The sequence below is a fragment of the Cebus imitator genome, unplaced genomic scaffold (genome assembly GCF_001604975.1).
Source record: "Cebus imitator isolate Cc_AM_T3 unplaced genomic scaffold, Cebus_imitator-1.0 Scaffold471, whole genome shotgun sequence".
In the NCBI taxonomy this organism is placed as follows: Eukaryota; Metazoa; Chordata; class Mammalia; order Primates; family Cebidae; genus Cebus; species Cebus imitator.
In genome coordinates, this window is record NW_016107786.1 from 370,170 (window position 1) to 387,541 (window position 17,372).

General features: G+C 36.8%; 1 protein-coding gene across 6 annotated transcripts in view; it reads left to right on the plus strand.

The window, feature by feature from the left end:
* Positions 1–17,372, plus strand: part of GLRA2 (glycine receptor alpha 2) — a 209,636-nt gene that overhangs the window by 30,298 nt on the left and 161,966 nt on the right. For 4 of the 6 annotated variants that reach the window (XM_037732762.1, XM_037732764.1, XM_017512353.2 and 1 more), the window contains 2 exons: positions 8,057–8,124; positions 14,837–15,060. In XM_037732762.1, coding sequence (XP_037588690.1) covers positions 8,057–8,124; positions 14,837–15,060 — 292 coding nt within the window. Of the gene's footprint in view, positions 1–8,056; positions 8,125–8,215; positions 8,284–14,836; positions 15,061–17,372 lie in introns of all 6 variants that reach the window. The other 2 variants (XM_037732765.1, XM_017512354.2) reach the window with 2 other exon arrangements.

Consider the following 17,372-nt stretch of genomic DNA (forward strand, 5'->3'; position numbering starts at 1 on the left):
GGAGGATTGCTTGAGCCCCAGAATTCAAGAACAGCCTGGGCAACACAGTGAGACCCTTGTCTCTACAAACACGGCAAATTTTAAAAAATTAGCTGGGCATGGTGGTGCATACCTGTGGTCCTAGCCACTCGGGAGGCTGAGGCAAAAGAGCAAGGCTGCAGTGAGCTGTGATTGTGCCACTGCACTCTAGCCTGTGTGACAGAGAGAGACCCTGTCTCAAAAAAAAAAAAAGAAGAAAGAAATAATAATAACATTTATTGTTAACTTAGAAAGCTATGGTAAATACAAATATATATACACACACATATATAATTTAACATACATACATTAACAAGTGTTTTAAAATATAGTCATGAATAATAGAAAACATTTTTGTGTCTAGTTTTGAATATGCAAAATACAGAAGTCTCATGTATTTTTATGAGCAATGCAAGTCATTATAATAGCTGAGTCATATATATTAAGTATTTGTTGTTCATATTATCTGGCTTAGCCCTGTTTGACTTCCGTATTACCTTCTAAGTGTTGTGATGGTGTTCTGATTAAGGCTTGATGGTTTTTCACCTGGGCCCACTCCAGTGCATCTGGCCCCGAGGCCATCATTTCCCATCCAGTCTTTCTGCTATGACTTTGTTCATGCTACACAGCACAATAACAAACTCATTGTAGATAGTCCTACAGGCAGTCCCTGTGCCCTTCCACGTCCATGGTCAGTCCTCACTTTTAGCTATGGAAAGACCGTGGAATTTTATAATAATTCCTGTTGTTCTCTAGCCTCCTAGTCTGATTAGGAGCAGGGCCAGGCAAACTTGGCTTACAGACCAAATCTGGCCTACCACCTGTTTTGTAAATAAAGTTTTACTGGAACACAGCCACACTCATTTATTTACACGTTGTCTACAGTTATTTTCACTACAAAATCAGAACTGAGTAGTTATGACGGAGATGTTGCAGCACACAAAGGCTAAACTATTTAATATCTGGCCCCTTAAAAAATGATGTTGGCTAGAGCACTGAGTTTCTAAGAGCTCAGCCAGGAATTAATAAGTTTGTAAAATCCAGTTATGAATAGAGATTTTAACTCACACCCATAAGTTATATATGCAGACTAGAGAATTGTAAATTTAGTCTTAAACAGATAACTGGGAGAAGTTAAGCTGACTTTAATGATTTTCCTCTTCTTTTTCCCCTCTATCCTAAGTACCTACTCTGCCGCCCCAATATAACATTTCTTCCTTGGCAGGAGCACAGTTTTATAATAGCCCTATGATTGCTTTTAGTCCTTTTAATAGTTCTGTTGTTATCATCTAACATATATATTGTTCAATAAGAATGCTTTAATTGATTTAATAAATGAAAAAATGTGGATCAGCATTTTCAAAGCTATGTTTTACAGAATGCTTGCTATCTTAAATGTGCTCCATGAAAAAGACGGTCTATCTAAAAAACAAAAGAAACCTATGGTAATAAGTTTGGGAAATAATGACACACACTATTTTTTTCTTTTTCATGAGCAACACAGTTCACATGGGTGTATTAAAGTTTGGAGAAGGGAAGGGTGACATCAACAAAATGGCACAGTAGGCGGTTCAAGCTCTTGCTCCCCTACAGAAACATCAAAAAGAGTAGAAACTGTCAGAACTAATTTTGTCAGAACTCTGGAAAAGTCAAAAGTTTACAGCAACCAAATGTCCACTGATCAAGAAAAAGGTAACTTCAAAATGGTACGAAAGTTTTGTGGCATTTTTACTCACCCTTGTCCCATCCCTTCCCTGGTATGGCAGTAGTTTTTGGTTTAAAATTGGTAGTAGCCTACACTCCTAGTATGGTGCCCTGGTCACTTAATCTAGAAGGAGTAGACCAAACCTTATTCACAAATTATTTTGTGTGTCTGTTCTAACCTTTCTATAGGCTACCAGAAAGACAAATGCAAGGAGTTTACATTTGTTTTCTAGGGCTACCATAACAGAATACCATAGACTGAGTGGTTTAAATACCAGAATTATACTTTCTCACAGTTCTGAAGGCCAGAAGTCCAAAATCCAGGTGTTAACAGGTTTGGTTTCTTTTGAGGCTTCTTTCTCTGGCTTGTAGATGTCTGCCTTCTCACCACATTTTCATGTGGTCTTTCCTCTGTGTAAACACATCCCTGGTGTCTCTTTTCTCCTCTTCTTATAGGACACCAGTCATATCAGATTAGGGCCAATCCTCACTTAAACTTAACTAACCTTTTATAGACCTTATTTCCAAATATGGTTACATTTTGAGGTACTGAGGGTTAAGGCATATGAATTGTGGGCGGGCAGGGGGGTGCACAATTCAGTCTATGACAGTGCTCATCTCTGTTTTTACCTAACTCAGGATGGAAAGGCAATGAGCATTGATTAAAAAAATACTGAAAATCAAACTAAAAATCTTAAAGGGCAAAACATTACAATTGAAACACACAATAGACCATCTAAAAGCCTGGGACTAAAACCTGGAGAGAGTTTCTTAGGGAAATTAGGACATTCAAAATCGGCCATGCATATGGCCAATTTAGAAAGACACTGCATTTTCAGAGAAAAATGTGTGCTCAGAAAAGACCTGACCAAAACCTTAGCTTTCACCTTGGGCTGATTCCTAGATTCAGTTCAAGTCTAGCTAATTGTTGAAGGGCTCTGGCATAGAGCCAATCTGCCAAGACTGGGAGAGGTATATTTTGTTTGCTTGTTTGGTTGGTTGGTTGCTTGGTATTTTAGCTCCTGATATTCAAGAAAATCTCTCATAAAACTCTAGCTGAACACAAGCTGACAAACAAAGACTACAGTGACCACACATGAGAAGGAATATTATAGTCCTTGAAGAAACAGTTTTGGAAAGTAACTAAGCAAATAGCCTACTATACCCTTCAACAATCAAAACATTCAGCAAACTCTAGAGAAGGTAGATAATTTTCAGTAACCACATTACGATAGTCAAGTAAACAGTTTTCAACAAAAATCACAATGCATAAAAAGTAACAAGAAACTACTGGCCAATTCAAAGGGACAAAATTAATTGATAGAAATTATGCCTGAAGAAGTTCAGACACTGGGATTATCAAACAAGGACTTTGAAACCACTGTCTTAAATATGCTCAAAGATCTAAAGGAAAACAAGGACAAAGAATAAAAGGAAATCGACAAAGAATAAAAGGAAATCAGGAAAATTATGTAGGAATAAAATGAGAATATCAGTAAAGAAATAGAAGTTATGAAAAGAAACCAAATAGAAATTCTGTAACTGAAAGGTAAAACAGAAACAGGAAATTCACTAGGGTAGTTTAACAGTAGGTTTGAGCAGGCAGAAGAATCAGTTAATGAAGATAGGAAAGCTGAAATTATCAAGCCTGAGGAACAGAAACAAAAAAATAAATAAAAATAAACAGAGCCTAAGATACCAATGGGAACCCATTAAATAGGCCAATATACACATTCTGGAAGTTCCAGGAGAATAAAGAAAGAGTGGAAAGAATATATGAATAAAAAATTTTGGCAAATGATGATTCTCACATTTTATAAAACATATAAATCTATAAATCCAAGAAGCACAATAAATTCCAAGTATGGTAAACCCAAAGAGATTCACACTGAGACATATAACCGAGCTGTTGAAAACCAAAAACGATGAGTACACTGTAAAAACAGCAAGAGAAAAATAACTCATTACATACATGGGATCCCTAGTAAGACTATCAACTGGTTTCTCAGTGGAGAATGACAATGGGATGATACATTTAAAGTGCTGAAAGAAAAAACTGTAACTGAAAGTTTATATCCAGCAAAACTGTCTTTAACAAATGAGGGAAAAATTAAGACATTGCTAGACCAGCAAAAGCTGAGGGAGTTCATTACCACTAGACTTGCCCTGTGAGAAATGATAAAGAGAGTCCTTCAAATTGAAATGAAAGGATTCTAAACAGTAAGTAAAAGTCTTATGAATAAATAAAGATCTCCAGTAAAGGTAAATGTATGGGCAAGTATAAAAACATTATTGTTGTATCTGGGGTTTATAATTGCACTTTTATCTCCTACAGGATTTGGAAAGACAAATGCATTAAAAAATTATTAGTTGATTTTATTGTGCATGCAATAAAAAGATATAATCTGCAACAACAAAAACATAAAGGAGAGAGAATGATGTTATATAAGAATGGAGCTTTTGTATGTTATTGAAATTAAGTTGGTATAATTTCTGACTAGGTTGCTATAAATTTAGGTTGTTAAATGTAATTCCTATGGTAATCACAAACAAAATATGTAAAAAGTTAAAAAAAAAAACAAGGAAATGAAATGAAAATCCAAATGGTTCACTACAAAAAAGTCAACTAAACATAAAAGAGGTCAGTAATAGAGGAAATGCAGAACAAAAAAGCTATGAGATATTCAGAACACAAAATGACAGAAGTAAGTTGATCCTTATCAGTAATTACTGTAAATGTAAATGGATTAAACACCCTAATCAAAAGACACATATTGGCAACAGTGCTTTCCAAACTTGTTTGACTTCAGAAGTTTTACAAATGGACTACAGTTAACATTTCAAAGGACATTTATGAAAGAGAAACAAGGTACAAGGGATCATAATTTTGAAAGGGAGAAAGATGTTCTGCAGCAACAAGTCCCCCTTGTTAAAGTGCAGACTGCTTCAGTAGGTCTCAGATAGGGCCTGAGATTTGGCATTTCCAGCAAGCTCCTAGGTGATGCTGATGCTGCTAGTCCTCAGCCTACAATTTGAGTAGCAGGGGATATAATAGTACTGTTATATGAAGAATAGCACTATTCTTCATGATCTTGTTCCCTACCATAGCGAATTTGATCAACTGATATGAAAGTGAAGATGTTAATGGACAATAATCAACAACTTCTTATGCCTCCCAAGTAGCATAATTACAATTTTATATGGGTTTTTAAGACAAATATCTTAATCCAAAGAAGATACTCTGAGAAAGTGATATATAGCAACAAAGAAGATAAATATGGGATGGGGATTGTCATACTTCATGCTGGGGGCAATTGAGGGGGAACTTTTTTCAAATACATTTAAAATATGCCAGATCCATGTCTTCCATTTATGTTTAGGATTGCATACTTGAATTATGGCATATTACTCTGTCTCATAAAAATGAGGGAAAAAAATTAAAAACGAGAGCAAGAGAGAAAGGGAAGAAGGGAGATAGGTGACAAGAAAAGAACAAAGGATAGGAACGATAGTGCCACGCAAGACTAGATGCCTACATAATTCTTTTTACCTGTCAGATTTGTATTTATTTCATTTTGGAATATTATCACTTTGCTGATCAATTAGATGAGGTTAACTAGTGTAAAATATTTCCTTCTGTAGTTTACAGAACACATTCATTTACTGGTGATCACATCTAAGAAAAAGTCCCTGTCAATCAGAACACCTGAGCAGACTATTATGCTAAAGGCAGATGAAAGATTGTGCTGGCCCATAATAGGATAACTCCTCAAAGTGAGGGGAAAAAACGTTATCTACAAGTCAACCCAAAAAACTTGCAGATCAAGTTCCATATTTAGGTAGCGTATACCACTAGGATAATTGTATTGGCCTCAGGCTTTTTACCCCTGTAGTTAAGAAAAAATGTCCTTAAAATTAGGTGATTTCTGCCTCTTATAAACTCTGTGACCTTGGGAAAATGAATGATTTTTATGCCTCAATTTCTCTCATCTGAGAAATGGGGGTCATGATAATTATTGAAGAATGAAATAAAGCACTCACTGGCACACAGTAAGGTTCAAATATGTGTCAGTTCTGAGTATATGCATGTGCTCATCCCTCATCAAATAAACTTACTTTTCTCTTTCTAAGGTTTTATATAGAAATCCAAATGAACCTTGAAACAAAATGCCCAAAATTGAAAAAGTCAGATGTAAAGAATTAAGAGAGGTACAAACCAATGTAAAATACCAGGGTTAGCAGGTCAGGAGGGCAACAGGATACGATGAAATGAGAGTAGTGCAGCAAAATGGTTGAGAGTTTAGGTTTTTGGACTCAGAATGATGACACACTGAGTCTCGGATTTTCTAATTATTGTGATGTGACTTCAAGCAAGTTAACCTCTCTAACACCGTGTTTCCTCATCTGTAAACATTTACTAGAGCAATAAACAGATTCTTCTTTTGTGAGGATTACACTAGATAATTTAGATAATTTTTAATGCACTTAGCACAGTGCAGCAATATATGGTAACTTAAAAATTATTTTGACTTCCAGCAACATAATCATAATGCCACTTATCAGGAAAGATAAAAACAAATATATAATGGTATGACCCAGCTTTCTAAATGCTTTCAGGCCAGTTGGGTAGGATAGACAAGCAGAAAAAGTATAAGACAGACAATGTTTAAATTTTCAAATTTCTGCTGGTTAAATGACATTTCTCTTCTTCCATATAAGAATTCAGGAAAGTTTTCCACCTTGAAGTGGATAATCTCAAAGAAAATATTTCATTGTGGAGAGAGAGGGAAAAAACAAACACATATAATTTCTTGTGACTTGCCTCTGCCTTGTCTAATTTATTTCTTATTAGCAGAAAAATATATTTGTTATAAAATAGAATTTTATGGCCAAGAAAAAGAAACTATCTATTTTGTTTTTTTTTATTTTGAGTAAGCAATAAAGAAAAACAAAATCAAGCAGAGTAGAAAGTGACCATGGAGAAGAATTCATCATGGCAGATGCTGACATAAGAGGGGCAGGGTCAAATTTAAAATACTTGGAGCATTTCAAAGATGTCTACTAAAAATTGTTTTGGTAATATGGTGGTGCCTGTGATTCTGTGCCTGCAAATATTTTTTACAAATCACAATTACTATTTAATTAAAAACAAAAAAAATAGTTATGTTTCAAAGAATAACACACACCTCTTTTACCAAAACTCCTTGCTCCTTCTTTTACCAAAAAATTTTGCCTGAGGAGTTAAATTAGCCATTATATCCCAAATTTCCTTTCCTTGTTTCTAAAACCTGACATGGACTTCTGAAGAAGTTTCAGTGTTTAAGGAGTTTTCACTACCAGCCTTTGAGGGAGGCCTTAAGCCAAATTCCTCTTATTTTGGCTCCTACAGATTTGTTCAGTACTGAGCCAAGTAGGGTGTTTCTTGAACTGGGCTGCTGATCCTTTGTCACATGAAGACATACACATTTCTACAGGAGAAGGCAGCGAGTAAACAAATACTTCATGGAAATATTAGCTCAAAAAGCATTAGGTGAAAATTCCACAAAGACAATAAATATGTTCCCCAGCAAAATGTTGAACAGGGAATCATCAAACAGTGATTTACCTACTGACAAAAGATAAGAGAAAACGAGAGCTGTAGTCAGCCTAGTCACTGTGTCTCTGGAGATAAAAGTGGACCCTTTCCTTGTTCAAAGCACATCTAGGATGCAATAATCCTTTATACCATATTTACTAAGGCAACAATATGGATATTACGTGATATTTCTGTTTGTGTTTATGTCTTAAAATAAGTAAATTTTCTTTGCTGTATTTCCATACATCATTTTTCATTGGTGGTCAGAGGATATAAAGGAGTGGGGTAAATTCAGAGGTGTCAAGAAAATAAAAGTAACTCACTGATTTAAAGAATGTCATACAAAAGGAGGTGGATGTTCCTGACTCATCCATAACTCAAAATGCAGCTCCATTTTGACCTCATGACAAGGCTATTTCATCACTGTGAGGCAACTGCTGTTGATGTCTACAATGTTGATAATCCTAAGGTCAAAAATAAAGCCACCACCCAAAAGGCTATTTTAATAGCAATGTATGACAATGAATTCAGTTCAATAGTTTTCAGCTTATATTTTCCAATTCCAACACTCTTCAGGGTAAGTTGCCATTGCTTAACAGCCATAATCTGTTATCATTACGCACCTCTGGGTAAAACTTTTTTTTTTTCAATCTCACCATCATTTTCATTTTATTCACATCTCTAGCCAATTTCACAGATGTTAATGGAGCTGTATTTTTGTTTCAATGTATATTGCAATATTCTTATTGCATTCTGCAGGTCCTCCAGTAAACGTTACTTGCAATATTTTTATCAACAGTTTTGGATCAGTCACGGAAACCACCATGGTAAGTGCTGCAATGCCACTGGCAAGAGAAAGACATGACTCAATTATGCTATGAACACAAACTGTCAAATTTTCTATTGTTCAACTTTCAGGGCCTCCTGTAAATGTTACCTGCAACATATTTATCAACAGCTTTGGGTCAATAGCAGAAACTACAATGGTGAGTGGGACTGAGCATTGAAGCCATCGTGTGAAGGAATGGGATGTGGGATTGAAGTGCACTGTGGCATATTTGTGGGACATTTACTGAGTGCCAATTTCCAACTTTGCTCACCTCTGAAAAGCAATAATTTATACTACTTCATTTTTTAAGTCATTTGTCAAGTGTTCATTACTCAATATTCACTAATCTTATATCCATCATGCCAGAGAAATTTTTAAAACACTTGATGTTTTACTGGTTTTCTGTAGAATTATCCACAATAAACATGATGCATAGTTATGGATATTTAAATAGGTGCATCTCCAATGCTTCAGAAGTATAAATTTCAAAGTTTGTGAGATGTAATAGTATAGCCAGTTTTTTACATGTAATAGAATTTTTAAGATAGTTGAGCCTCACTTCGATGCCACATTTAAGATATATTCCAAGGGGCTGAACTTAGAAAAATATACATACACATACACACACACACACGATTTTGTTGGCAAGAGAAAGTAGTCCCAAATCCATAACAATTATACCATATGCATGCCTTTCCAAAAAAAAAAAAAAAGCCCATAAACTTAAAGCTAGTTAGAAGCTCATTATAGAGTATGAGTAGACATGTTTCATATATGTGAAAAAGATTTCAGATGCTATAAAATCTACCAATGCTTTAAAAAATTTTTTTCTTTTGATATGGAGTCTCTCTCCGGTGCCCAAGCTGGAGTGCAGTGGCATGATCTCGGCTCACTGCAACCTCCACCTCCCAGGTTCAAGCGATTCTTCCACCTCAGCCTCCTGAGTAGCTGGGATTACAGGCGCATGCCACCATGCCTGGCTAATTTTTGTAGAGACGCGGTTTAACCATGTTGGCCAGGCTGGTCTTGAACTCCTGACCACAGGTGATCTGCCTGCCTTGGTCTCCCAAAGTGCTGGGATCACAGGCATAAGCCACCACAGGATCTCACTCTTCTGCCCAGCCTTGGACTGCAGATCATGGCCCACTGAAACTTCGAACTCCTGGGCTCAAAGATACTCTTGCCTCAGCCTCCCAAGTAGCTAGGACTACAGGTGCACACCACCACATCTAGTTAATTTAAAAAAATGTGGAGATGGGATCTCACTATTTTTCCCAGGCTGGTCTCAAATTCCTGGCCTCAAGCAATCCTCCTGCCTCAGCCTCCCAAAGAACCAGCATTACAGGCATGAACTGCCACACCCTCCTTATAAAAGTCATGGTCATGTTACCTGTGACATAGCCTATTGGATCATTACTCTTACCCCATAGAATTCTAGGCTACAGCATGGAGCTTGCATTTTGGGTGAAATATTTTCTTGGTCCCCATATATTTACTTTAAGTCCTAAATCAACTGGCTGGATCTAATTGGCATGACTATGTGAAGTTTACACCATTCATTCAATGAAACCAAAATCAAGTATAATTGAATTTGACTAAGTATTATGGTGCCTGATGTCCTAAAAATAATAAGCATAATAACATTGAAAAGTAAAAAAACAAATGTTCCCTTATTTATGTGAATTTTCTCTTTTTGGCCACAAGAATCATGTTTAATAAATTACTGTACTTTGTGGTGTCCTTCATGTTAGAAATAATGAATTTACCTTTACCACTTTTTTCTACTAGCAAAATTAGACATAATTCAACTATACTACCCATGTTGATATTACTCTGATACATTATTACCCAGAAATGAGACTTGTGAGGCTTTGAAAGGATGTAGTGCATTTAAAAATTTACCTAAATAAGATAGTTTTGATAGGGTTATTAAATGACTCATAAGAAAAGCTAAACACGGACAGAGTAAACCAGCTCTCGGGTTGGCATTCAGTTTCTGTCTCTCCCCTCTTGGCTTTATTCTAATAAGAGAGGGGCAAAGCTTCCAGTAGCCCAAATCACTGTCACCAGCTTTACACGATGGCATTCAATGACAAAATTTGCACGACCTAATGCTGATTGCATTAATTAGATTCCCATGTTGCTTTGATTAAATCTCCTCATTGCATCTTATTCTCAATCAAAAATGTAAATGTGCACCTTTTCGATGTTCATTAATGCAAAACAAGTTAAACATTTAAAGAGATTAAAATGGAAGCTCTGGATATCCTTGTTTTCTGCTGTCTTTAACAGCTACTGAAAGTGTTTCATAAATCAGCGGCTTTTTCCTGGCCACTTATTAAGTGACCTATGTCATACTTCCAATCAGAAAATCTGCAAACTGTTGCTCAAGGGTAACATAAACAGCCTGTCTCTTCTGTATAACACAGATTGAATTGCATGGTTAGAAGACCAATGTGTATTGTGCCTCTTTTGTTTTACTTCTTAGCTTTGTTATAATGACAACCTCATTTACTTTAAAAAAATGTATCTTGTTTCATTCAATTTTGGCTTTGGTGCAAAACTACAGAAAATATTTTTTGGAACTCTATCATGCTTGTCAAAGAAGGGATCCTCAGGCCACATAGGGTAGGATTGGCAAACTTTTTCTATAAAAGGCCAGACAGTATACTTAGGACTTTGAGAGCCAGATAGTCTCTGCCACAACTGTGCCATTCTGCCCTTTTGGCATGAAAGCAGCCATAAACAATAGTAAGCAAATAGTTGTGGCTGCGCACCAATAAAGCTTTACTTAAGAAAACAGGCCAAGGCCCAAGTTAGCAAATAGGTGTAGTTGTACATCAATAAAGCTTTATTTACAAAAACAGGCTGAGGCCAAATTTAGGCCACAGACCATAGGTTGCCAGCCCCAGATTTAGGGCATCAATATTTAAATGGATGTATAATAGTAAGAATGTGAGAATTCCTCCAAGAAAGGGTCTTATCTTCCAAGATAATTGAGGCCCTGCCTGGGACTCCACCTAGTACACCAGTCTTAATTAGCTCAGGCTGTGATAACAAAGTATTATAGATTGGTTGGCTAATAAACAACAGAAATTTATTCCTAGCAGTTCTGGAGGCTGGAAGTCTGAGATCAGGGTACTAGCATGGTTGGGTTCTGATGAGAACTCTATTTGGGTTACAGACTGTTGACTTTTGGTACTCTCGCATAGTAGAAAGAAAATTCTCTGGGGTCTCTTTTCTAAGGGCAGTAATCCCTTTCTTGAGTGCTCCACCCTTACAACTTCATCACCTCCCAAAGGCCCCACTTCTAACCTCCAATATTATCACATTGGAGGTTAGAATTTCAACATACGAATTTTGAGAAGACACAAACGTTCAGTCCATTGCACACCCAAAGTGTCATCACAGCCCAACTTTCTTTACCATACCTCTAAGATTTTACCATCTATGAATTTACTGCTAGTTTAACAAAATTTGACTCTGAAAAATTGGTCAAAAAAATTAAATAGAAACAGGTTCTTCCCTGAACTGCCTTTAGTTGTAGTCAGAATCCTTAGCTTTATGCACAGTGATGAGATCATTGAGAACATTGATTGTTGCTATTTTCTAGAGGTAATAGTTTTGATTTCTCTACATTTTCTGAAATAAATTATTTTCAAGAATGCCTCAGAATTTTGAGTTTCTAAACCTGCTGATTTTCCTCTCTTCCCTTACACTTTACTCTCACCCCATTATCCAAATAACATTATTAAAAGATTTAGTTTGGGGTATTTGTTTCCAAAGAAAAGGCAATGATTAGCTACTTCAAGAACTCAACATGGCTTTCTTTGGTGCGATGTAGTCTTCCCTTCCTATGGTTAATGAAGTCCCACTAACTTATTGTGGGTCTTGTCTGCCCACCAATTCTCACTCTGATATGTTAATGTCAGAGATTTGTACTCACAAGACAACACATTTGTGTTACTCTAAGGAATATTTTTATGTTTCATTATTTTTATGGATAGGTTATTCAAAAAATGCATTTTTGTTCATTAAGAGGCAGAAGAATCTATTAGTGGTAATTTCTAGTTGACCCAGCATTAAGAGTATTCAGTGGAACAAATTTTGTGTGGTCCCAAAGATTTAGATGACTAATAAGAAGAAAATGATAAGACAGGTTATATTCTGTTTTCAAAATGTGAGTTTACCATTTTCTTTTCTTTTTTCTTTAGTTTCTGATGGTAAGTGAATTTACAGGATGGAGAGTATATTTGTAACCCCTATTTCCCAATATAAAGGCATAGTTTGAGAATTTTAGTAATGTCATTAAGGGTCAAGGGTGCTTGCATACCATCTGTACGTAGCTTTCCCCCAAGTTTGGGCTATCAGAAAATAGAGAAAAGATGCTCTCTTCCCAGCTTCCAGATGACTGCCTGGAAGGATGTAGGTAGCTAGGATGTGATTTGGACATACAGGTGCTGGAAGACTATCCATGACACAGCAGTGGGTCCTAGTCTACTCCTCATTTAACAGATAGGAGGGTGAACTGAAAGTGTACAAAATGTGTCCACTCAGAGAACATCTCCAGAATATAATTCTAGCTCCCTCAAATCCTTTCCCCAAACAAACATTTCACATGTTTTGCTGGTTACTTCTGCTGAATGAAGAGTTGTTTTATCTCCAATCTGAAATCACATTCCTAAAGAACTCAGATTAAGAATGTAGACAGCCTCTTGTTAGAATGCATGTTGTGCTATAACTGCTGAAATGAGACTGTGGGCCCCCTTTGATTCTATAGCTACATAAACAAGTTATAAGAAGATGCTAACTTTTCAGGGATAGCAGGTAGCTACATTTATTATTTCTGACTTCTTAAGAATGAAGAATCTACTATAAGCCTGACTTATTATTTATTTATTTATTTATTTAGAGACAGAGTCTGCCCAGGCTGGAGTTCAGTGGCACAATCTCTGCTCACTGCAACCTGCGCCTCCCAGGTTCAAGCGATTATTGCATCTCAGCCTCCTGGGTAACTGGGACTACAAGCGTACACCACCATGTCTGACTAATTTGTGTATTTTTAGTAGAGACGGGGTTTCATCATGTTGGCCAGGCTGGTGTCGAACTCCTGACCTCAGGTGATGCACCTGCTTCAGCCACCCAAAGTAATGGAATTACAGGTGTGAACCACAGCATCTGGCCCAGGCCTGACATTTTTTAAACAAATATATAAGGGTGAACTTGGTCTCTAAATTAGCAGTGCAATGGTAAAGCCTCAATTTATCATAAAGTAACTGCCCCCTATAACTTCAAACTCAAAGTTAACTTCCCATATTAAAGCTCACACAGACTTGAAATTAGGCCTACTTGGGGCACTCTTCCCAAGAGTACTGCCTCCAAAACGCTCTATGAACTTGATCATCAGGATGAATTTGAAAAAAAAGTCACGGGAATTTGTATGGTTTAGTAAATAGATTTTAAAAAACCTATATTGAAGCTTTTTTCCATATATCCTGATCTTTACAACTTAATTATTTCTTTTCCCTTTTGATCCTGGGGGAATTTGCCCAAACTTGCCATCCTAAAATAGTCTCCAGAGTACCCAGTAGAGTGACCAACTATCCCAATTTGCCTACACCAAGGAAGTTCCCTGGATGTGAGAGTTTTGGGGCCAAATTTGGGAAGTTCTCAGGCAAACCAGGACAAGTTAGTCACCATTAGAGTAATGTAAATAATGACCAAAAATCCAGGTACGAAATATGTGGAGATGGAGCAAGTAAGGGTAAAATATGTAAAAGAAAGAGAGTAAGAATGAATTAGTATATATCACACTTGTGGTCATAAGTAGCAATAATGCTTAACTACTAGCTCCAAAACCACAGACTGGCTTGATTAGGGAATACTGTTGACGCCTCAATCAATGTCGAGATTATCAATTGAAGTAGTACTTTGAATGAACCTCAGTACAATTCCCCAGGACAGCAGTCACTGCCCCAAGCTATTCATTAGCACAGAAGAAAATTCCCAGACCAAATGGGAATGCTAGAGGTATACTTAAAACTCCTTCAGTGTTCAGATTGAGAAAACATGAAGCATATCTGTTTGGATGAAGCATCAAGTTGGCTAGCGTAGATACAACCCATTCAGAGGAAATTATAAGAATTTCAAAAGGAAGTAGCTGCAAAGAAAGTATTTTGTTAGCATGAAAGATGTTGATGTTTATGTTGATAAATTTTAAAAATACTGCACCATCATGTCATGGTTTTGTAAGATTTTCACTACTCAAATTGCGTGGTAGGTTTCCTTCTGCCCAGAGCATCTGAGCAGAAAGACACTAGAGATCATGTGATTTCTGATTTGGAAAATGAATCCGTTTTATTTGACAATCTGCCATCACAGACTGATTTCTGTGTTCATGATTACCTTTTTCTGTAGAAAAATTGGCTTGAGTTAGTATTATTTCATCCCAGAATGAATAATTTAAACATTAAAAAATCCAAGTCCACCTGTTTTATTGGTGTTCTGGTTTGGTTGAATCTTCCCTTTTCTTTCTCCCTTCTGTCCCTTCTCCTAATAGAACTAAATGGTTTATTATGGCCAAGGTAGAAACAGCTTGGTTTACTCGGACACCAAAGCTGTACCAAATCAGGGAGAAGAGTGACAGCGAAATGAAAATATATCTCTTCTGCCAGGGTAATCAGTAATGCTTGTTCATGGCATTTCTGTAGGACTACCGAGTGAATATTTTTCTGAGACAACAGTGGAATGATTCACGGCTGGCATACAGTGAGTACCCAGATGATTCCCTGGACTTGGACCCATCTATGCTAGACTCCATTTGGAAACCAGATTTGTTTTTTGCCAACGAGAAGGGGGCCAACTTCCATGATGTCACCACTGACAACAAATTGCTACGGATTTCGAAAAATGGCAAAGTGCTTTACAGTATCAGGTAAGCCTCCATTGGCTGCACATGTTCATGTCTCCATTTCTCTCCTAATGTAGAGTTGCCTGACTCTGCAGTGTAGGATGTATGTAACTATTTGACTTTCGTGGTTTCTTGTTATTGAATCTTAAAGTTGGTGGAGAGTGCCACAAGTCCCCTTGGTCTCATAAATGTTATTCTCCACAACAAAAATGTATTTGGTAGGATGGTATATGGGTAATGGTATTTTGTAATCACCTGCACAAATGTGTTCTTGATTGCTTCAATAAAGGAAGTACAGGCTTTTCAGTTCAATTGCCATTAAGCATAATGTACAAAAATCTCATTTCAATAATTCTGACATTCTGTAACATTCAAACACACACACACACATAAATTCAATAGCTCAGCATAGTCACTGTAACATACTTTTAGCTGGATAAGTGGAGGCCTGGTTCCAATGTCAGCTTTGCCTCTAAGTAAACATGTGACCTTGATCTCTTAACTTTTCTTGAACTTGGGCCTGGGACAGACAATTCCTGAGATCCAGTTTTGCTTTTATATTCCAGTATAATCTTCTCCAGAAGTATTATCACTCTAGGCTCAAAATAATCTCCCCCTTTTCTGAGCTCTAATAGCAGTTTCTCTGTGACTCTGTAAGGCTCTTGTTTTTTCCCACCTTATATTTTGGTTACTTTTGTTCATGAGTATAGCATAAAAACATGCATTTCTGGAATTAGACAAATATAGAATCAAACCCAAGCTTTGCCCTTACTAAGTTATATAACCTATAACCCTCAGTTACCTTAATTATAAAATGGGAAACACCATGTTTATCTCTGAATATTCTTATGAGAATGAGTAATGTAGTAGTCAGCAAATATTTTCTGTAAAAGGCCAGATATTATTTTAAATGTTGCAGACCAAACTGCCTCTGTTGCAACTACTCAACTCTATCATTATAGCTCAAAAGCAGCCTTAGGTAATATGCAAACAGTTGGACACAGCTGTGTATCAGTAAAATTTTATTTACAAAAATAAGTGGTGGACTGGATTTGGCCCTTTGGCTGTAGTTTGCCAACCCTTGATATAAAGTATATTAAAAATACTTGCCACAGTACCTGACGCAGAATAAATGTTTGATAAATAAAATAATGGCTATCTGTATTTTAAAATCAGTTCTTTTTTTAGTGCTCAACATCTCAAATCATTAGAGAAATGTAAATAAAAACCACAATGAGATACCATCTCACACCAGTCAGAATAGCTATTAAAAAGTCAAAAAATAACAGATGCTGGTGAGGTCACAGAGAAAAGGGAAAGTTCAGTCATCGTAGTAAGCAGTTGGCAATTTCTCAAACAACTCAAAGCAGAATTGCCGTTTGACTCAGCAATCCCATCATTGGATATATACCCAAAAGATTATAAATCATTCTACCATAAAGACACATGCACCATGTACATATGTGTATGCTCATTGCAGCACTGTTCACAATAGCAAAGACATGGAATCAACCTAAATGCCCATCAGTGGTGGACTAGATAAAGAAAATGTGGCAGCTGGGTGCAGTGGCTCACACCTGTAATCCTAGCACTTTGGGAGGCTGAGGCAGGTGGCTCATAAGGTCAGGAGTTGAAGACCAGCCTGACTAATGTGGTGAAACTCCATCTCTACTAAAAATATATATATTTTTAAATTAGCCAGGTGTTGTGGAACGCACCTGTAGTCCCAGATACTCAGGAAGCTGAGGCAGCAGAGCCACTTGAACACAGGAGGCAGAAGTTGCAGTGAGCTGAGATCGTGCCACTGCACTCCAGCCTGGGCGACAGAGTGAGACTCCATCTTAAAAAAAATGTGGCACTATACACCATGGAATAGTACACAGACATAAAAAAAGAATGAGATCATGTCCTTTGCAGCAACATGGATGGAACTGGAGGCCATTATCCTAAGTGAACTAACAAAGGAACAGAAAAATACTGTTCAATGAACAGTACAGTACTGTTTAATTGAACATGTAGTAGAAATGCTACATGTTCTTGCTTGTAAGTGGGTGCTAAACATTGAATATATATAAACACAAAGAAGGAAACAATAGACACTGGGGCCTACTTGAGGGTAGAGGGAAGGAGGAGGATGAGAATCAAAAAACTGCCTTATCGGGTCCTATGCTTATTACCTGGGTGGCAAAACAATCTGTACACAAAACTCCCATGACATGCAATTTACCTATACAAGAAGCCTGCACATGTACCCCTCAATCTAAAGTAAAAGTTTAGAAAAATTAATGTTATTTATCAATAGTAAGCTCTTAGCTCTTTAAATTCAAGATATTTGT